The sequence below is a fragment of the Oncorhynchus tshawytscha genome, unplaced genomic scaffold (genome assembly GCF_018296145.1).
Source record: "Oncorhynchus tshawytscha isolate Ot180627B unplaced genomic scaffold, Otsh_v2.0 Un_contig_6900_pilon_pilon, whole genome shotgun sequence".
Classification (NCBI taxonomy): domain Eukaryota; kingdom Metazoa; phylum Chordata; class Actinopteri; order Salmoniformes; family Salmonidae; genus Oncorhynchus; species Oncorhynchus tshawytscha.
The window spans coordinates 151,319-174,972 of record NW_024609445.1 but is presented as its reverse complement, the minus strand read 5'-3'; the positions used below and the strand labels follow the sequence as shown (position 1 = coordinate 174,972).

Below are 23,654 nucleotides of genomic sequence, written 5' to 3'. Positions count from 1 at the left end.
TTCTCCAGGTGGTGCAGCCTCTCCCACTGCAGCTGCTGCTGCTCCTGCTGCTGCTGCCTCTGTTGCCTCTCCTGTGGTTCCTGCCTGTTAACACGCTGCTTGGTCCGTTGGTGGTGGGTGATTCTGTAACGGTTTTCTAGTGGTGATGAAGGAGAGTCGGACCAAACTGCAGCGTGTCGATTGCGATCCATATTTATTAAACAAAACGTAAACACGACTAAACACTACAAAACAATAAACGTAATGAAAACCGAAAACAGCCTATCTAGTGCAAACTAACAGAGAGTACAAGTAAGACACTAAGGACAATCACCCACGACAAACTCAAAGAATATGGCTGCCTAAATATGGTTCCCAATCAGAGACAACAATAAGCACCTGCCTCTGATTGAGAACCACTCCAGACAGCCATAGACCTTGCTAGACAACCCACTAAGCTACAATCCCAATACCACCACCAAAACCCCAAGACAAACACACCACAATTACAAAAACCCCATGCCACACCCTGGCCTGACCAAATACATAAAGATAAACACAAAATACTTTGACCAGGGCGTGACAATATATATATATAACCGGTTGTTTCATTCATGTGGACTACAGCTTCATTCAGTGTTCAAGCAATTGAAACAAACTAAACTGGCCTGTGGTTCAAGTGGGAAATGTTCACAGCAAGTAAAACCTTGATTGTCTTGCATCACTACAATCACTTGTAGCAATGTCTGTACAACGGTGTGTGTGTGCACATTGATACTTACCCTGTATAAGAGGGTACTTGGCCATTAGCATCAAAGCCCAGCGTAGCGTTGTCCCTGTGGTGTTAGTACCATTAGAAAACATGTTTCTCACAGAGGATATCAGGTTGTTGTCATGGTAGTGCGAGTTCTTGTTGCCAGATTCCTTATACACACAGAAAAAGCATTTTAAAAAAGGGGAGAAAATACTTGTTTCCATGGCATAGACCAGGGATCATCAACTAGATTCACCCGCAGGCGTTTATTTATTTATTTTAATTCCCCTGAGCGGACGGCTGGAATATAATTACATATACATTTATAGACTGCAAATTGACCACAGGAGATAATATTTGACTAAACCATCATTTCTCAAACCTTGCTCAGAGTTGTAGATAATCTACAACTAGATAATGTTGTGCAAGGTCTCCCACATAAAAAGATGAGGCCTGTAATTTTCATCATAGGTACACTTCAACTATGACAGACAAAATGAGAAAAAAAATCCAGAAAATCACACTGTAGGATTTTTAATGAATTTATTTGCAAATTATGGTGGAAAATAAGTATTTGGTCAATAACAAAAGTGTATCTCAATACTTTGTTATATACCCTTTGTTGGCAATGACAGAGGTCAAATGTTTTCTGTAAGTCTTCACAAGGTTTTCACACACTGTTGCTGGTATTTTGGCCCGTTCCTCCATGCAGATCTCCTCTAGAGCAGTGATGTTTTGGGGCTGTTGCTGGGCAACACAGACTTTCAACTCCCTCCAAAGATTTTCTATGGGGTTGAGATCTGGAGACTGGCTAGGCCACTCCAGGACCTTGAAATACTTCTTACGAAGCCACTCCTTCGTTGCCCGGGCGGTGTGTTTGGGATCATTTATCATGATGAAAGACCCAGCCACGTTTCATCTTCAATGCCCTTGCTGATGGAAGGAGTTTTTCACTCAAAATCTCACGATACATGGCCCCATTCATTCTTTCCTTTACACGGATCAGTCGTCCTGGTCCCTTTGCAGAAAAACAGCCCCAAAGCATGATGTTTCCACCCCCATGCTTCACAGTAGGTATGGTGTTCTTTGGATGCAACTCGGCATTCTTTGTCCTCCAAACACGACGAGTTTAGTTTTTACCAAAAAGTTATATTTTGGTTTCATCTGACCATATGACATTCTCCCGATCTTCTGGATCATCCAAATGCTCTCTAGCAAACTTCAGACGGGCCTGGACATGTACTGGCTTAAGCAGGGGGACACGTCTGGCACTGCAGGATTTGAGTCCCTGGCGGCGTAGTGTGTTACTGATGGTAGGCTTTGTTACTTTGGTCCCAGCTCTCTGCAGGTCATTCACTAGGTCCCCCCGTGTGGTTCTGGGATTTTTGCTCACCGTTCTTGTGATCATTTTGACCCCACGGGGTGAGATCTTGCGTGGAGCCCCAGATCGAGGGAGATTATCAGTGGTCTTGTATGTCTTCCATTTCCTAATAATTGCTCCCACAGTTTATTTCTTCAAGCCAAGCTGCTTATCTATTGCAGATTCAGTCTTCCCAGCCTGGTGCAGGTCTACAATTTTGTTTCTACTGTCCTTTGACAGCTCTTTGGTCTTGGCCATAGTGAAGTTTGGAGTGTGACTGTTTGAGGTTGTGGACAGGTGTATTTTATACTGATAACACGTTCAAACAGGTGCCATTAATACAGGTAAAGAGTGGAGGACAGAGGAGCCTCTTAAAGAAGAAGTTACAAGTCTGAGAGAGACAGAAATCTTGCTTGTTTGTAGGTGACCAAATACTTATTTTCTACCATAATTTGCAAATAAATTCATTAAAAATCCTACAATGTGACTTTCTGGATTTTCTTTTCTAATTTCATCTGTCATCTTTGAAGTGTACCTATGATGAAAATTACAGGCCTCTCATCTTTTTAAGTGGGAGAACTTGCACCATTGGTGGCTGACTAAATACTTTTTTGCCCCACTGTACAATAGTTATCTTTTGTTTGTATTTATTCCCATCCTTCAGCTACCTTCAACCCCACCCATCTATCTCTGAAGACCATTCAGCTTGATTTATATTTGCCATATATTTCTAACTGTGCTGTTTCACAAACGTTCTGAACCTATATATTTTATGGACACTGTATATTTTACATGAGTTATCTTGTTTTTAATTGAGATGTTTTTAACTGTAGTGAGATTTCATACCTCCAGGGTCTGCTTTCGGACGAGGAACGAGTCCACAAAGCCTCTACACATCTGAGGGTTGAGAGTCTCCTTCAGCCCCCTCACCAGCTCCTCCATCTCCTTCTTGTTGTTTTCAATATTCTTCAACAAAAGCTTCCTGCTTTTCAGCCAAGGGCCCAGCCAGGGGAACATGTTGTACAACTATCTCCCCGTAAACATAAAGTTAAGCATGAATTACCCTCTATTATTCCAGTACCCCAGTACAAATTTGAATAACTATTGCATTTTCTTGGTTTAGTCAAGTGTGACCAGTTTGTTTTTCACTCTGAGAATAATGGCAAAGTAAACATCATGAGCACATAGTACAGTACCTGAACTGAAACGGAGCCTGCAATTCGTAGGTTCTCATTGGCTCGATCCACTGTGGCTCGGAACTTGGAGTCAGAGTATTCAAACCTGCTGCCGTACACAATGTTGGAGATTACGTTGGCGACAGCATAACTCAATGGCTGGGTTGTGTCAAATGCTTTACCTATTAAAAAGATCAAGATCAGAAATTCAATTCGAAAACCTAAGGATTTTTTAAATGTAATCTTTTTTTTAGTTTTCAAAATCAGACCTACGAATTCTTACCCTCATGTTTTTCCAACACTTCAATCAGGTAGTGAATTTCCTCTAAGATTTTCTCCTCACTCCCTTTCTTGCCCATCCCAAAGTCTCTAAGGTTTGCCAGGGCAAAGCGCCTCATCTCTTTCCATGAGTCTCCATTGCCAAACAGAATACCTATTTAAAAGTAACATTGTGCAGGTGTCAGGAATTAATCATGTCAGGAGAGAATCATATATTTGTCACATATTTATAGCTCCAAATATGCTTGCTTGACAGAATATTGTTGAATGCAACAGTTAACCGGGATTACAAGTTTCACATACTACATTACCATGTCCATTGGTGAAATCATACAACACAGGAAGCATGCCCCTGTCCCCAAACTCCTCTGCATGGTTGACCAGCGCCTGCTTGACCGTCTTGTATCCTGCCAGGATGACCACTTTTGTGGGTCCAAAATGAACCGTGAAAACAGACCCATATTTCTTGGACAGCTGTAGAACATAAAATAAGACTAAATGCACGGTTTATTAAAGGTCCCGGACAGTGACAATCATGTTTTTTATCAAATTCGATGATATTTGAATGTAACCAGTTCATAGCAGTTTGACCCAAGTAAGAAAAAGTACTGTTGCTGGTACATTGGAAAAGCTGATAAAGTTACTGGTCCCCCCCTTTTTACGCATTTGATATTGCCTATAGGGCGCAAAATAGCTGGGACCATGGCTGGCTAATGAGCTGCTTCACATAAGCCTAAATAACATTGCGGGACTTCGGTTAGGTTTGGGACCCGTTCTTGCGGTAGCGGGTGGAAGAGCGGGAGCAGGATTTAGAAATCAGTCCTGCACAGACCTCTACTGTGCACCATGACAGTGAAGCCTGTAACTTTAGAGCCATTTATGACTGTCAGTGTGAAAAGTAGGGAACTAGCGAGGGAAACTGACAGATCAATACCGCTACATTGCCATACTGACTAATACAACTCACTGTGGTCAGAAGGTTATTATTAGTATCTCATCTCGCAACTGCCAGAAAACTAGAGACTAGAGCTGACCTGGCGGTGGTAGCTACTCACTAGCGTAGCTTATTCATTCACCTCAATCGAGAGGGGATGAAACATTAGACAACGTTACATGTCAGTTACAATACTAGCCCAACACTGCGAATAAACATTAGTTCATTTTTTTCTGTAAAGTTAAACAGTTACCTTGCCAGCTATATCAGTCAACTAAAGTAGCCATTTTCTGTTCTGCTTCCTTTTACAACTCGATGAAAGAGCGGAACACATACACACTGACTGAATTGTGCTCAACTCTCCAGTGCTGGTCCAGCCAGCCTTCCAGAAGTTTTGCCTTCACACAGCCTGTTAGCACACTCTGTGGAATCCACAAGGTCCTAAATCCAGTCAGATGAACACTCCAAACAGCCTTCCCGACAACTATGAGGTGTCCGCATGGCCCTAAAGCACACAGATGCCACAATTTGATCACATTCCAATGATAAAACTGGGGGGAACAAAAATGCAATTTCAGATACGTCCCCCCACATTATGAAATTGCATGTTTGTCCCCCCCAGTTTTATCATTGAAATGTGATTTTAAAAAACGGGCCAACGTCCTTTAGGACCATGCAGATGCCTCAGTTGTCGGTAGGCTGTTTGGAGTGTTCATCAGACTGGATTTAGGACTGCACAAACACAACAGAGGTGCTGACAGGCTGTGTGAAGGCAAAGCTTCCCCCCCATCCTCAGTGAAAGTCCCTGTGTATAGTACTTGTAATTTACCACTGACAATCATATTCTTCTATTCCATTGTGTGGGTTGTCCTACAGTTGATGTAGCTTGTGTCATTGGGGCTAATCAGAATGGTGGGGAGGTATTATTATTTCACTTTCCATCTCCTTTTGTCTTTCCACTATCATCAAGCTGTAATGAGACATTTTAGAAAATTAAACATCTACTCGGTCTGCATCGCTTCCCAGGCAACCACCGCATTAGGAATGCTGTGATACAAAAATCAGCTTTCCCAAGCAAAGGGGATATGCTGTGAAGCCTGCGAAGACAGACCCAACATACTGTAAGTCATAGTTAGGGCTGTGGTCATGAAAGAGCCGGTGATTGTCAAGCAAATAACTGCCGGTCTCACGGTAATTAACCGTTAATTAACATAAGCACATTTACCATCTCCTGGCTTCCACGCATAGACTACAAGCCACCAATACAGACCTTCGGAACATCCACATTTTAAAAAGTCTAATAAATCCATGTAATATAGCCTACACCATCACAATAAATCCATTATTTATTTTAGAAACATGATATGAAGAAAATGTAGTCTATTTCAGAAGAACAGAATAGCATACTCTGAGTTGTCCTTATGTTAGGCCCTGATCTGGCTATGCCATATGGTTGTGGGCTCACTAGTTCATTCAGCAGGCAAGATTTGCTTAGAATTCCGTGGAAATATTTTATAGTATGAAGAATGAAATTTAACATAGCTGAAAAAATAGAAAGGATATTTGCACACATGCGGCTATTCTGTGTTGAGCAGTTAAAGAAACAGGTCCTCCTACATGCTTCATTTAGAGTTATTTATGTAGCATTGGTTGTGATACAAATGTTGGGCTAAGTGTTTTGATTTTCAATACATTCTAAGGCTGCATGATGCGACTAATGATAATTTGAAAAAAGCATGAAAGGCATGAGCTCGGCTTTGTTTTTTGCGCAGGCTGTCCACACTTCATCAGTCTGTCATTCACAATTTGACAAGCGCTTGATAATGCCTCGAAGTTCCTTGCTGCATTCCCTTTGTGTACAACCTAAAAAAAAAAATCCATGCCTTTTGCAGCCAGTGGCCGTCTTGCCTTTGGGCTGAAGGGGCAGCAGGTAGGTTAGTGGTTAGAGTGTTGGGCCAGTGACCGAAAGGTTGCTGGATCAAATCCCTGAGCTGACAAGGTAAAAATCTGTCATTCTGCCACTGAATAAGGCAGTTAAACCACTGTTTCCCAGTAGGCTGTCACTGTAAATAAGAAATTGTTCTTAACTGACTTGTCTAATTAAATAAATATTCAAATGAAAATTAAGTATAATTCCCTTCTCCTGGCTGCTTGCCAAAAGCCTCTCACTCACATGGCTCTCTGTCAGTGATTGGGTCTTTCTCACAGGCTACAAGTGAAGAGGGACATAACTGCTTGCTTCCAAATTCAAGGTGCATATTGGAAGAACTGTAATTGACTTTTTGTCAGCCAACAAGATAAGTGGGCCTAACAAACAGCAAAAGCACTACTCCATGTCAATCTACTATCCCCCATAGTACAAAAGTTAACTAGAAATAAATATTCCAAACATAGTCTGGGATAGTTGTGGGATGCGATAGATCCCAAATGAATACAACCAATAGCATTCAAAAAAACTGTTAAGCAATGAGCCTGACACAACAGTTCAGAACGTTTAGCATAAATTGTTGACAAACGATTATGCTATTTCTTCACATAAGCGCAGCAATGTGCACATGGCAATAGGCTTGAATGTTCCATTAGCAGGAAAACAACATTCTCAAAGTGACAGCAAATGTGATTCTGCATGTATTTATTTTATTATAAAAAGGTGAATTTTTATGGCAAAATGTTCTCTCCCAAACTTGAAACTCCCGCGCTTCATATGTTTGCCAGTTAGGCTCTGCACCAGTTGTAACGCAAATTAATGTGCTTCATTTTAAAGAGGTTATTTGGACACTTTAGTTGTGATACAAACCTTAACATAGGCCTATGGGCTAGGCTACATGTGGTGTGCCATTATGATTATAAACCATCACTAAAAACAGGCATGGCTGCTTCTTGCCTTAAGCTGGGCATCATTCACAAGTGATAATATATAATTCTTAAGTAATAGGCTAATTGTCACCCAGCAGACTATTCTTGATTTAATCTAGTCTTTACATATAGTAAATAAGATATGTGTTACATTTGTTTTGATTTAGAATGGACCATTATTATGCATTTGTCTCAAACGGTGACAGGGGTAAAACATTTATGAAATTTATGTAAAGCACTTAAATAGCAAATGAAGGATGCCTTTCCCACGGTTCATTTTCATACCAGCCAGGTAGGCTATACTTCTGTTGTAAAGAGAAGCAATGTGCTTAATATTAGGAAAGCTGAACAATAAATATAGTAGGCCTAGCCTATAGAAAGCTGATGGGAACCTCCTCTATTTAATAGAGGCTTTTTCTCACGCAATTGCATAGCCTATAGAAATGTTGCGCAACATGAACTTATGAGCTCTCATGAAGTGTTTGAATAGATTTTTCGATTACATTTGCAGTGATGTCAGAGCATGTTTGGTAGGCTACTAATGACCATCAGCAGCATCAGAGCTTGGAGAAGCCAAATTACTGTGACGAAACGGTCAGGTGGAATTTGACTGTTGTCATGACTTGTGACTGCCGGTGTGGCAGTAATACGGTCACCGTAACAGCCCTAGTCATAGTTATTCATTTAAAATCAATTTAACATTTCAGGTACACAAAAATAAAAAATACACACATTGAAAAGTTTCAGAAAAAGGTGCAACAATTAAATATTGCATATTTCAAATTGAGTACTTCAAAAACACATTGTCAAATGAGTAGATCACTACATCAGCTAATTGATAGTATCATAACTCAGAATAGTAAATAAAATAAAATACATTTCATGATCCATTTAAGAAAGATTTCCCTTTTCAAAAACATTACAGGCAACTCGTTTTTTCTATATTTACAACTTAGGTCAGCTATGTTGGCCTATGGAGTCCCGTGGGAAACACAACTACCAAACCATCCAATGATGAGATTTGTAAACACATGATCTGGGCTCCCGAAAGGACTGATCTGTATAATATAAACAACTTTTGGAAAGCTCATATCTGAGCTAGCCATTAAAAAAGTATGGCCCACAGATCTAATTGAATCTGAACCACGCTTTAACTGGAACAGAAAATGGAAAAATATGACCTTGGCATCCCGTAATCCAAACCATCAAAGTATACATTTTAAGTTTGTTCACAGACTGTTTTACACCAAGGAAAGATTTTACAATGAAATTGCCGCCAACGGTTCACCGCGTCCCCTGAAATAGGTAAGCACATTCATCTAATGTCGGAGTGCCCTGCAGTTAAATGCTTCAAGGGCAAAGTTAGAAAATAAATTTAGAAGTGCATGAATTTAAATATGAATTGCTTTCCATCTATTATGTTACTTAACAATGACAGCCCCTTGACAGCCTCTCTCAGAGAAAATTACTGCTGGCAGGCAGCACTGCTGTGAAATAAATGTTGACTCTGAAGATGACAACCACCTCACTCTCACCATTTAACTCCATCATTAGAATTATCAACAGGGAGAATGAATGGTACTAGACAAGGAACAGTTGAGACCTGGACAAATATATTGGACTCTGTAAAGAACAATCTCAGCTAAGCCCCACGTATACAAACCAATGATACAGTATTTAAACTTTTGTTACTTTCTGGCCCACCGTGAAGGGGGGGTACGGGGACTAAGGGGGAAATGGGTCGTGGTTATCTTTATATGCATTCATTTTGGTTTTATACCTGTAACCCTCTGAAGAAAACAAATTAAACAAGTTGGTCACAACAACAAAAAATAAATTTCAAGCTACGTAGACAGGCTCCTGGATCTCCTCTTCAACGAGGTCACACTTGATCCAGCACCGTATGTGGGGAAGCTGTGTGAGCTGTCCATCCCAGGACCCCTGTCTGCCCAGTATGAGAGGCCTGACAAGTAGGAGGTCAAAGCTGGATTTGTCTCCCGCTTATATCTTGGGGTTGACTGTGGCCAAGTGGGTGACTGAAGCAGGGTACATGGTTCCCCCTCCTCTTCCGCTCCCCTCACCATCAAGCTCTGTAGTTTGTGGCATTTCCTAAAGCCTAAGTAATTCACTTTTACATGATATGATATCACATTGTTACTTTGTATAGTTTTATTTCAAGCATTCAGATGGAAGATGAATGTTATACATTGTACGAATCAGTGTGATCCTGCACACTGTAGTGAGGCCGGATGCCTACAGTATATTAGGATTATGGCTCTAAGAATCTATTTATGTCAAATGTCACCATTATTTATCATGATTGTTCATGTTGATCAATATTTCAGCTATACTGGCCTATTGTAAGTTATCAACTGAATGTCTGATCAATTAATACAATTCTGAACATATCATTTATAATGTTAATATATAAGCCAAAAATGGTTCAGTACACTTATGTATGGTGTTTTCATGTACGTTCGCTTATGTCTAAGCTTCTAAAGGGAATCAGGATTTACTAAAGAAGAATTGTATTCTGTAATTAGTCTAAAAAAAACAATAGAAATGCAATTGTGTATTGCTGTTTGTCTAAGAGCCACCAGTCCATGATCAGCTCTATTGACCATGAGAGCATTGAAGAGAAAATGGGTTGAGGCATACCCCGAGTCGATATTCACGTAATATGGAATTCCCCTCGACAACATCCACAAATTGGGGAAAATCAAACATTCTTTTCCAGTGACCCCCAGTGTAAAAGAGACAACTTTGTTGGATATATTTTTGTTATATATAAACAACAAACCATGCTGAAAACCTGCTGTGTGTTCAATGTACATGTAACCAGGTCAAAAATCACGACCTACGGTTGGCAATGCTCCCACGTAGGGAAATAGAGCCAGCAAGAAGAGCCTGTGGCTTCAGGCTATTCAGCATGGGAGAGTGGGAAATTGTGGGGAGCCGGTGTCCAAGTAGGCTAAATAAATGAATAAAAAGACGTGTTGTACTCACATTGCCTGCTTGAGCATTGCAAAAAAAAAATGTAGAAATCTATGTTATTCAATTATTGCTCACGAGTGCCTGCGTTGCCAAGGGCTAAAATAGAACTCGCGCTGCAAGTCCTGCCTCTCCCATCTCCTCATTGGTTTATAGAAGCAGGTACCCAAGTGCCATCTCCTCATTGGTTATACCCATGCGGGTACCCAAGTGCCATCTCCTCATTGGTTATACCCACGTAGGTAAGACGAACGAGGTCAGTGGCGGTAATGCACCTAATTTATGAAAGTTGCCAATCGCAATATAAAGTCAAGAGGTGAAAAAGCCTGGAAGGAAGAGAGATGACTAGAATCGATTTGGTTGACCGTTTTATATGTGGAATAATTGTAGGAGTAGAACCTTGTGCATTTCAGTTAAAATAGGTTAATAATGTTTATATCCCAGGACAAATTAGCTAGCAACAGCAAGCTAGCTAAATAGGACAAATTGGCTAGCAAGTGCAAGCGAACTAGCTAAATTGCCTTAAAAATGTTGAATGATTTCGACCTGTCCCCAAATTAATATAATTTGTTCAGAGTTTGTTTTGATATTTTAACTTGCGTGTCATGATGGCGTTTGGTGTGGGGGGACAAAATACATTTATGCACGATGGAGCACACGCGCAGCCGGTTTGGGTTCCTTGTAACACTGACTGGGAGTGTACTATTTAGGCTCATAATGACATGTGGCCCATTGTTTACCTTACCAGGCAATGACCACAAGGGTGTTTCCACGAGCTTTCTGTCAATGTTTTCCTGAGTTTTACACCAATCTTAAAGCTGCAGTCTATAATTCAAACATCAAAAATCTCCATCCCATCACTTAATTTGGTAAACAGCTGAGGAATGGGGCTGGAGAAATGCAACCACTCAAATTCACAGCTGGCGCTATGGATGCAAGGACTGACCATCCATGAAAGGATCTTTTTAGGCCAGGATTCAATCCGATTGCTGATTTGGACGATGCAGAATGTAAAGGTAATATCCAATTGCGCCGACATATGCAGCTTTTACCGTGAACGTGATCTCCGTGAACGCGGGAACATTGCCGTTAAAACGTGCATAGTGGACAAATGTGATCGGATTCAATCTAGCCCTTAACAATGTTGTGAAGCTATACAGTGTTTGTTTAGAATCACATTGTTTAAACAAACAAACACTGAGTTCTAAAGAGTAAACCAGTTTAAAAAGGGTCAATCTGCCATTGGTACATCCATTTTTTAAAGTTTAAATGACTAATTATAGCTATTGATTCTTGAAGAATATAACTAGAAATACCGTATGAGCTTAGCTCAACTGTCATACCCCATCAGAACCCAAAGTATGAGATTGTTAAACAAAAATAAATACGTGTAGCCTCTAAACATGATTAAAACTACAATTGTATTATTATGGATGGTCAGTCATTGCATCCATAGGTTTGTCTATCATTTCAGAGGGGTTATATTTCTCCAGCCCCATTCCTCAGCTGTTAACCTAAAACAGTAGTGGGGTGTAAGCTTTATTGTTTGAACTGCAGATTGTCCCTTAAACTAAGATCTCAAAGCATCTAGAAATTATTCAAAATAAATTAACCAAACAGACTGTGGAGATCAGTGAGTGACTTAAAACAATGCAGGTGTTACGAAACGCCCTGTGAAGTAAACAATGCATGAAATGTAAATATAAAAACCTGAGCTAAAGGTTGTTGGAAGCAGTTCTGTAACAAATAAAGTATAATTCTATGTGGACACATATCTTCAGGAGTGATATTGTTGCAATATAAGTTGGATTGAAGTATGTGTGAGCTATTTTGGTGAGTTGTTTGGTCTGTGACAAGAAAACTATTAAGATAGGGGTAAAAACACACACAACAATCCCTTTAAGCACTTATGACAGATACGATTTTCAAGCCAAATGCCTCTATTATGTGAGTGAATGCACAGTGGTCATCATTTCACAACACTTGGCATTTAAAAAACCTGAAATGGAACATTAACGGAGGAACATTCTCTGAAAGCATTCAGAAACTCAGAGCGAGAGTGCAAAGTAGGGCCACATCAAAATAAAAACATTTTAGAGGGCTCCTGTGTTGACAAAAACTATTGCTAACTGGTTGAAACCCCATGTACTCAACATATTGCTTTGACAATACATGCCTATTGAAACTAACTGGAAGTTTTATACCTGCTAAAATACCAACATTTTGAAAATATTTAGCCAGATAAAACAATGTCACAGATCATATCAACAACCACAACATAGTTTAATCTCAGGACTTCCTCTCACCTCACAGAGGCTGCGGTAGGGCCTCTTGAGATCCAGCTGGAGCATGTTACCAAGCAGGGGCAGAGGCCTGGGTCCTGGAGGCTGCTTCCCCTGTTCCTCAGAGTTGGAACCAGAGGAGAGGCGGTAAAGGGCCAGCAGAAACAGCAGAGCCCCCAGCAGTGTCACTGTGCTCGATGTCTGGAGAAGACATTCTAAAAGAGACATCTTCAAAGAGCTCTAACAGATCTAAAAATAGTGACTACTTCCTGCTCATGGAGGCTCACCTTTTATAGAGCTTGGAACAGCCTCAGGGGAGGGGCTAAACATTCTGAAAAAAATGTGCTCTTATCTATGCGAAGGTCCTATGAGGATTTCCCATAGTTTATTAGACCTTGATCAACACTAGATACAATTGAAGGCAAGTGTGAAAATAAACATTTACAGACCTTTGAGGTTTGACTCTGTTAACCACCATCTTTTGAATGTAATTTAGCAACTATTAGATACATATTTCCAACCTTTTTTCACAAATGCACACATTTTGGGGAGTCTTTCACATTTGACACTTTAGTGGGGTGTAGAAATATAAATGACGTGGAAACAACGTTGATTCAACCAGTGTGTGTGCCCAGTGGATTGATAGATCACAGTGTTGTGCCGAGGTATATTCTATACAAACATTCTGAGTGCTTTTTTGGTGAACGACTCCAGGATTTTTGGAGTCGACTCCAATTCCGACTCGTTGGAATTGAATATCCAGACTCCAACTCCAATTTGACAAAAAAAGCTGCTGATGTCAAGTTTACTGATTGATGAACAATTTATATGGAGCAGTCTGACTCACTGCTAACCAAGGCTAATCAGACGTCTACGTCTTGTCTTATTTATCTTAGGGGTGTATCCAAGCTTAGAGAAGTCAGTCATCTAACTGTTATAAGTAACTGACATTGTGAGTGTTATGTACCTTTGGTTGGCCTGTTTGAATAGGACAAGAAAGCTTAAAGTTGCAACAAGTTGGAATTTCTTGCCCAAATTTACCCAAATGGTTTATATGTAAAATGTAATTAGTAGCTAATGTGGCTAATGCTAACGTCATTGGACTTGGATTAGGTTAGACTAGCCACCAGCTAGGTAGCGAACAGTTTGTAAACAACTTTACTTTAAGTGAGACTTTTTGGCTGCGTTTACACAGGCATCCCAATTCTGGTATTTTGCCCAAAGAGCTGATATGATTGGTAAAAATACCAATTAGTGGAAAAATATCAGAATCGGGCTGCCTATGTAAATGCAGTCTTTGTTTCAAGTCTCCTTTCCTAACTGGTACCTCTCATGGAGGGAAAGTAGCCAGCAGAACTTCCACTCCTGCTGGAGCTAGCTAGCTGATTAGTTAGAGGTTAGTGTTAACCATATTTGCTAGCTAGAACTAAGAAATAAGTATGCTTGCTAGTCATATATAAACATGCCCACAAGGGAGTGTGTATGTGCGTGTGTACACATACAGTGGGGAGAACAAGTATTTGATACACTGCCTATTTTGCAGGTTTTCCTACATACAAAGCATAATTTGTATCATAGGTACACTTCAACTGTGTGAGACGGAATCTAAAACAAAAATCATTGTATGATTAAGTAATTAATTTGCATTTTTGTTAAAGGAATTTGATTCCTATATGTTTATTAACCAATTCAGTTAAAACACTCTGCCCATTCCTAAGAATTTGTAATACTTATTTGCATAAAATGGACAGAGGCCAGTCTCAAAAATCAATCAATAGCATTTATTCTCGAGAGTACAGATCATGGTACAATTTACAACAGGTTATAAACTAAAAATGACATAGGTTTTAACTTGGCCTTCCTCCACTCCGACACAATGGCAGTATAGTTCACAAGCCTTCCCACATCGTCCACCACCTGTTAGATAATTTACTAATAGCCCAAGGTCTCTCCTCTCCCTGTGTGGAGATAAGATGTCCTGTAAGGAACACAGCATTCTAGCCAGTCTGACGATAACTTCATTAGTTTCTACCAAGGAACAGACAGTCTTTGTTCTAATTCTTGGTTATAATTACACACATTATATTCAGTACTATGATTATAAGATTCATACATCCATACAGTAACATAGAAGTATTCTGTTTAGTCATAGTTCTGATTGAAATGTTGTAAGGGTCGTCCTCCTCTTCATCTGAAGAGGAGAGGCGAAAAGGATCAGAGGACCAATATGCGGCGTGGTAAGTGTCCATGGTTCTTTTAATACGGAAATGTACACATGAACAACTGAATATAAAAACAAGAAACGTGAAAACCCAAAACAGTCCTATCTGGTGCAAACACAGAGACAGGAACAATCACCCACAAACACACAGTGAAACCCAGGCTACCTAAGTATGATTCTCAATCAGAGACAACTAATGACACCTGCCTCTGATTGAGAACCATACTAGGACGAAACATAGAAATACCCAAATCATAGAAAAACATAGACTGCCCACCCCAACTCACGCCCTGATCATACTAAATAATGACAAAACAAAGGAAATAAAGGTCAGAACGTGACAAATGTATACATAATTTAATCATTGTTCATAAAAAATACCATACATTTTTTATTGCATGACATAAGTATTTGATCACCTACCAACCAGTAAGAATTCCGGCTCTCACAGACCTGTTAGTTTTTCTTTAAGAAGCCTTCCTGTTCTCCACTCATTACCTGTATTAACTGCACCTGTGACCAGTTTGTCATTTTTCACTAAGAGTGAGAAACAAAGTAAACATCATGTACCTGCATTGAAACAGAGCCACTAATTCTGAGGTTCTCATTGGCTTGGATCTTGGGGTCAGAGTATTCAAACCTGCTGCCATACACAATGTTGGAGATACATTGGAGACATCATAATTCATTGGCTGGGTTGTGTCAAATGCTTACCTGTCACAAAGCCCAACAGAAAGATAATTAGCAAAACTAAGAACATGTATATATTTGTTCTCTTATTTGGGGTTTCCACAAATCGGAACGTTTTCAAAAAATTGAATTAGGTAGCGAATTTCCTCTTCACGTCCTTTCTTGCCCATGCCAAAGTCTAAGGTTTGCCAAGGCAAAGTGTCTTATCTCTTTCAATGAGTCTCCATTGACAAACAATACCTGTAGAAAAGTCACATTGTGCAGGTGTCAGGAAGGAATCATGCTATGAGAAAATAATATCTTTGTCAAATATTTAGGTCTGGAGTTACAGCACCAACTATGCCTGCTTGCCAGACCATTGTGTAGAATGCAACAGTTAAGTTGATTTCAAGTTTGACTTATCAATGTCCATTGGGCAAATCTTAGAACACAGGAAGCATTCCCCTGTCCCCAAACTCCTCTGTGTGGTTTACCGGCGCCTGCTTGACTGTCTTCTATAAAACTGTGAAGGACCTCGGCGTTATTCTGGACACTGATCTCTTTTGACGAACATATCAAGACTGTTTCAAGGACAGCTTTTTTTCATCTACGTAACATTGCAAAAATCAGAAACCTTCTGTCCAAAAATGATGCAGAAAAATGAATCCATGCTTTTGTTACTTCTAGGTTAGACTACTGCAATGCTCTACTTTCCAACTAACCGGATAAAGCACTAAATAATCTTCAGTTAGTGCTAAATACGCCTGCTAGAATCCTGACTAGAACCCAAAAAAATGTAGCATATTACTCCAGTGCTAGCCTCCCTACACTGGCTTCCTGTCAAGGCAAGGGCTGATTTCAAGGTTTACTGCTAACCTACAAAGCATTACATGGGCTTGCTCCTACCTATCTCTCTGATTTGGTCCTGCCATACGCTACGGTCACAAGACGCAGGCCTCCTAATTGTCCCTAGAATTTCTAAGCAAACAGCTGGAGGCAGGGCTTTCTCCAATAGAGCTCCATTTTTATGGAATGGTCTGCCTACCCTTGTGAGAGACGCAGACTCGGTCTCAACCTTTAAGTCTTTACTGAAGACTAATTTCTTCAGTAGGTCATATGATTGAGTGTGGTCTGGCCCAGGAGTGTGAAGGTGAACGGAAAGGCTCTGGAGCAACGAACCGCCCTTGCTGTCTCTGCCTGGTCGGTTCCCTGCCTCTAACCCTATTACAGGGGCTGAGTCACTGGCTTACTGGTGCTCTTCCATGCAGTCCCTAGGAGGGGTGCGTCACTTGAGTGGGTTGAGTCACTGACGTGGTCTTCCTGTCTGGTTTGGTGCCCCCACTTGGGTTGTGCCGTGGCGGAGATCTTTGTGGGCTATACTCGGGCTTGTCTCAGGATGGTAAGTTGGTGGTTGAAGATATCCCTCTAGTGGTGTGGGGGCTGTGCTTTGGCAAAGTGGGTGGGGTTATATCCTGCCTGTTTGGCCCTGTCCGGGGGTATCATCGGATGGGGCCACAGTTTCTCCTGACCCCTCCTGTCTCAGCCTCCAGTATTTATGCTGCAGTAGTTTATGTGTCGGGGGCTAGGGTCAATCTGTTATATCTGGAGTATTTCTCCTGTCTTATCCGGTGTCCTGTGTAAATTTATGTACAGTGGGGAGAACAAGTATTTGATACACTGCTGATTTTGCAGGTTTTCCTACTTACAAAGCATGTAGAGGTCTGTCATTTTTATCATAGGTACACTTCAACTGTGAGAGACTGAATCTAAAAAAAAAATCCAGAAAATCACATTGTATGATTTTTAAGTAATTAATTTGCATGACATATGTATTTGATACATCAGAAAAGCAGAACTTAATATTTGGTACAGAAACCTTTGTTTGCAATTACAGAGATCATACGTTTCCTGTAGTTCTTGACCAGGTTTGCACACAATGCAGCAGGGATTTTGGTCCACTCCTCCATACAGACCTTCTCCAGATCCTTCAGGTTTTGGGGCTGTCGCTGGGCAATATGGACTTTCAGCTCCCTTCAAAGATGTTCTATTGGGTTCAGGTCTGGAGACTGGCTAGGCCACTCCAGGATCTTGAGATGCTTCTTATGGAGCCACTCCTTAGTTGCCCTGGCTGTGTGATTTGGGTCGTTGTCATGCTGGAAGACCCAGCCATGACCCATCTTCAATGCTCTTACTTCCCTCTTACTGAGGGAAGGAGGTTGTTGGCCAAGATCTCGCGTACATGGCCCCATCCATCCTCCCCTCAACACGGTGCAGTCGTCCTGTCCCCTTTGCAGAAAAGCATCCCCAAAGAATGATGTTTCCACCTCCATGCTTCACGGTTGGGATGGTGTCCTTGGGGTTGTACTCATCCTTCTTCTTCCTCCAAACACGGTGAGTGGAGTTTAGACCAAAGAGCTCTATTTTTGTCTCATCAGACCACATGACCTTCTCCCATTCCTCCTTTGGATCATCCAGATGGTCATTGGCAAACTTCAGACGGGCCTGGACATGTGCTGGCTTTAGCAGGGGGACCTTGTGTGCGCTGCAGGATTTTAATCCATGACGGCGTAGTGTGTTACTAATGGTTTTCTTTGAGACTGTGGTCCCAGCTCTCTTCAGGTCATTGACCAGGTCCTGCCGTGTAGTTCTGGGCTGATCCCTCACCTTCCTCATGATCATTGCATGGAGCCCCAGACCGAGGGTGATTGACCGTCATCTTGAACTTCTTCCATTTTCTAATAATTGCGCCAACAGTTGTCACCAAGCTGCTTGCCTATTGTCCTGTAGCCCATCCCAGCCTTGTGCAGGTCTTCAATTTTATCCCTGATGTCCTTACACAGCTCTCTGGTCTTGGCCATTGTGGAGAGGTTGGAGTCTGTTTGATTGAGTGTGTGGACAGGTGTCTTTTATACAGGTAACGAGTTCAAACAGGTGCAGTTAATACAGGTAATGAGTGGAGAACAGGAAGGCTTCGTAAAGAAAAACTAACAGGTCTGTGAGAGCCGGAAGTCTTACTGGTTTGGTAGGTGATCAAATACGTATGTCGTGCAATAAAATGCAAATTATTTACTTAAAAATCATACAATGTGATTTTCTGGAATTTTGTTTTAGATTCCGTCTCTCACAGTTGAAGTGTACCTATGATAAAAATGACAGACCTCTACATGCTTTGTAAGTAGGAAAACCTGCAAAATCGGTAGTGTATCAATCAAATACTTGTTCTCCCCACTGTATGCTCTCTCTAATTCTCTTTCTCTCTTTCTTTCTCTCTCTCGGAGGACCTGAGCCCTAGGACCATGCCTCAGGACTACCTGGCATGATGACTCCTTGTTGTCCCCAGTCCACCTGGCCGTGCTGCTGCTCCAGTTTCAACTGTTCTGCCTGCGGCTATGGAACCCTGACCTGTTCACCGAACGTGCTACCTGTCTCAGACCTGCTGTGTTCAACTCTCTAGAGACAGCAGGAGTGGTAAAGATACTCTCAATGATCGGATATGAAAAGCCAACTGACATTTACTCCTGAGGTGCTGTCTTGTTGCACCCGCGATAACTGTGATTATTATTATTTGACACTGCTGGTCATTTATGAACATTTGAACATCTTGGCCATGTTCTGTTATAATTTCTACCCGGCACAGCGAGAAGAGGACTGGCCACCCCTCATAGCCTGGTTTCTCTCTAGGTTTCTTCCTAGGTTTTGGCCTTTCTTGGGAGTTTTTCCTAGCCACCGTGCTTCTACACCTACATTGCTTGCTGTTTGGGGTTTTAGGCTGGGTTTCTGTACAGCACTTTGAGATATCAGCTGATGTAAGAAGGGCTATATAAATACATTTGATTTGATTTGTATCCTGCCAGGATGACCACTTTTGTGGGTCCAAAGTGAACTGTAAAGATGGAGCGATATTTATTGGATAGCTGGAGGGATAAAGCATACAGATAAAGTCTACATATAGATACTGGTGTACCGGATAGCCCGCAGAATAAAAATGACAGTAAATTGAACTCTTATTGAAGAAAATGTAACTCTGCCACAGATAACATTTGGTACCAGTCTAAAGAGAGTAAAACCTACTCTGGCAACAGAGTCTTTAGTTTCAGAGTTGAATATGTTCAATTTATTGTTGATATTTAACTCTGCGTCATTGCATTTCACTCTACACTATTAATTGAAAATATCTCTGTTACTTTGTTGTTCAGTATTCTAAAGTTTATTATTTAGAGTAATGTTGACTCATATAATCACAACAGTTAATTCAACTTCTATTTTGGCAAACTTAACACTATTATGGGGTCTATATGGTCCCATTTGAGTTGTAAAATCTAATTTACGTATTTCTTAATGTGTCGTATTATGGTGGCTTGTTTGTGAAATCCAATCTCTATTGGTGTCCATTTATTAAGATAAATAATTTCCAGCAATTTTACATTTCCCATAATTTACATTCAGAATGCAAGTCAGCCTTCTCAGTAAAGGTTGCAATAAATCCAATCATTGACAGATTAGATTATTTTAGGAAAATGTATGTTACATATCATTGTGTAGCAAAGATTTTTTTTAAACAATCAATGTATAGTACCAGTCAAAGGTTTGGGCACACCTACTCATTCAAGGTCTTTTTCTTATTTTTACTATGTTCTACATTGTAGAATAACAGTGTAGACATCAAAACTATAAAATAACACATATGGAATCATGTAGTAACCAAAAAAGTGTTAACTCTTTGGGCTAGGGGGCAGTATTTTCACATCCGGATGAAAAGCGTGCCCAAAGTAAACTGCCTGTTACAGGCCCGGAAGCTAGGATATGCATATAATTGGTAGATTTGGATAGAAAAGACACTAAAGTTTCTAAAACTGTTAAAATAATATCTGTGAGTGTAACAGAACTGATATGGCAGGTGAAACCCAGAGGACAAACCATCCAAAAAAAATAGAATTTCAGCCTACCACTGTTTCCAATGGCTTTCATGTTTATTATGAGGCGAAGTCCTCCCAGATTGCAGTTCCTAGGGCTTCCACTAGAAAAATGAGTTCGAAGTTGTAGTTTTTCTAAGTGGCTCCCATTTTGGCTGTAGTGTTTCGTGGATGAAGCGCGTTCTTTGTTATTTATCTCCGGTAATGAACATACTATTCTCCGTCTTAAATTGTATCATTTATTTACGTATTAGGGTACCTAAGGTTTGATTATAAATGTTGTTTGATTTGTTTGGATAAGTTTATTGGTAACGTTTGCGATTCATTTTGTATGCATTTTGAAGGAGGGAAACCGGTGGATTATTGACTGAAGCGCGCCAGCTAAACTGATATAAAGAAGGACTTTATCGAACAAAATTACCATTTGTGATGTAACTGGGACCTTTTGGAGTGCCAACAGAAGAAGATCTTCAAAGGTAAGGCATTTATTATATCGTTATTTCTGACTTTCATGGCGCACCTGCCTGGTTGAAATATGTTTTTTAAGGGGCCTCCCGGGTGGCGCAGTGGTTAAGGGAGTTGTACTTACTCTGGGTTCACGCCCAGGCTCTGTCGTAACCGGCCGCGACCGAGAGGTCCGTGGGGCGACGCACAATTGGCCTAGCGTCGTCCAGGTTAGGGAGGGGTTGGCCGGTAGGGATATCCTTGTCTCATCGCGCACCAGCGACTCCCATGGCGGGCCAGGCGCAGTGCGCGCTAACCAAGGTTGCCAGGTGCACAGTGTTTCCTCCGACACATTGGTGCGGCTGGCTTCCGGGTTGGATGCACGCTGTGTTAAGAAGCATTGCGGCTTGTGTATCGGACTCTTCGTCTCTCCCGAGCCCGTACGGGAGTTGTAGCGATGAGACAAGATAGTAACTACTAAACAATTGGATACCACGAAATTGGGGAGAAAAAGGGGTAAAATTCACACACAAAAAAATATATATATATGTTTTTCATGCTTTTGTGTGCTGGGCACTGTCCTCAGATAATCGCATGGTGTGCTTTTGCCATAAAGCCTTTTTAAAATCTGACACAGCGGCTGGATTAAAAAATAAAATAAAGTTAAGCTTTATTTTGATGTATATCATGAATGTTAAATATTTATATTTCTGTAATTTGAATTTCGCGCTCTGCAATTTCACCAGATGTTGTCGAGTTGGGTCGCTAGCGGCTCGCCTGCGCTAGAAAGGTTAACTTTTTAGGGGAGAGGAGAGGCACATGAAAGAGATATTAAAAACCTTTTAGGGATAGGGGGCAGCATTTTCACTTTGGATGAATTGCGTGCCCATAGTGAACTGCCTCCTACTCTGTCCCAGATGCTAATATAGGCATATTATTATTACTATTGGATAGAAAACACTCTGAAGTTTCTAGAACTGTTTGAATTATGTCTGTGAGTATAACAGAACTCATAGGGCAGGCAAACTTCCAAACAGGAAGTGGAAAATTCTGGGGCTGGTTGATTTTCAACTCATCGCCTATTCACATCCCAGTAAGATATGGATCTGTTCGCACTTCCTAGGCCTTCCACTAGATGTCAACAGTCAGTAGAACGTGGAAAGAAGCCTCTAGTGTGATGTGGGCCCGGATGGCAGCTATTTGAGTCAGTGGTCTGGCAGAATGCCAATTCCTGGTTATGCCTATTACTCATGATATCGCCATGCGTTCCATTACTCTGTAGACAAAAACGAATGCTCCGGTTGGAACGTTATTGGATATATATGATAATAACATCCTGAAGATTGATTCTCTACTTAGTTTGAGCAGTTTATTCGACCTGGAATATAACTTTCTGTCCGAGTTCGCCTGGACCAGCGCCAGCTTTTGGACATGTGAACTAAACGTGCTAGCAAAAGTAGCTAATTGGACATTAGTAATGGACATTATCAAACAAAACAACGATGTATTGCAGAACTAGGATTCCTGGCACTGTATTCTGATGAAAGATCATCAAAGGTAAGGGAATATTTATGATGTCATTTTGTATTTCTGTTGACTCCAACATGGTGGAGAAATATTGTTACTTCTGAGCGCCATCTCAGATTATTGCATGGTAAGCTTTTTTCATATTTAAAAAAAAAAATCTGACACAGCGGTTGCATTAAGAACAAGTGTATCTTTTAATTATATGTAAAACATGTATCTTTCATCAAAGTTTATGATGAGTATTTCTGTTATCTGACGTAGCTCTCTGTAATTACTTTGGAGGCATTTCTGAACATGGCGCCAATGTAAACTGAGATTTGTGGATATAAATATGCATATTATCGAACAAAACATAAATGTATTGTGTAACATGATGTCCTATGAGTGTCACGTTCTGACCTTAGTTCTTTTGGTATGTCTTGGTTTTAGTATGGTCAGGGCGTGAGTTGGGTGGGTTGTCTATGTTCCTTTTTCTATGATTTGGGATTTCTGTGTTTGGCCTGGTATGGTTCTCAATCAGAGGCAGCTGTCTATCATTGTCCCTGATTGAGAACCATACTTAGGTAGCCTGGTTTCACTTTTGAGTTGTGGGTGATTATTTTCCGTGTCAGTGTTTGTTCCACACGGGACTGTTTCGTTCAAACGGCTAACAGCCATTTTAACTAGCTATGTGTCTCGTTTTTAATGCTTGATGGGTGAATCCAATCACTTTTTGACCATGGAAGAATTGGTCAGAAAATTACTTTTTGGACGTGAATGCCAAAACATTCAGAAGATACCTCACCATACCATGAGACATCCATGTCTTCATCACTGAAAAAGATACAGTTGAGTTTGATATCATTTAAAAGCTTACAAACAGGGTGGTCAAACAATTTTACAATTTCTTGAAAAAAATATTAAATTAGGCCGTTTAACCTCAATTATCTAAAAACACTTAAACTCACTTTTTAAAATATATATTTGCATATGTTGTATCTTAGACCCCATGTTTTTATGTGGTGCCTACCAACATGCTCTTGAATACAGGGTGGATGTCATTTCAATCATAGAAATAGAATTCTTAGAATGGACCTATCCTTCAGACCACTGCAATTTTAGCTGGTACACCAGTGAAATTTAAATTGAAATGTAAACTTATAATTACTACCACAAAGATGGACAGTCCAGCCACCGTTGAATGTCGACTTAAATGGTCATGTCTATTCCATTATCTATATTTCTATGACTTCAATATATTTTCTATTAAAGATTGACAGTAAAAATGTAA

General features: G+C 40.6%; 1 protein-coding gene across 1 annotated transcript; it reads right to left on the bottom strand.

The window, feature by feature from the left end:
* Nucleotides 1-761: 761 nt before the first annotated feature.
* Nucleotides 762-12,879, bottom strand: LOC121844800 (cytochrome P450 2K1-like; the record flags this gene model as incomplete). Its single annotated transcript, XM_042315348.1, is given in 6 exon segments — nucleotides 762-903; nucleotides 2,940-3,119; nucleotides 3,290-3,450; nucleotides 3,552-3,701; nucleotides 3,859-4,021; nucleotides 12,635-12,879. Coding segments are annotated over 6 exon segments (1,000 nt in total), but the record flags the coding sequence as incomplete, so codon positions are not given.
* Between the last annotated feature and the right edge of the window lie 10,775 nt (nucleotides 12,880-23,654).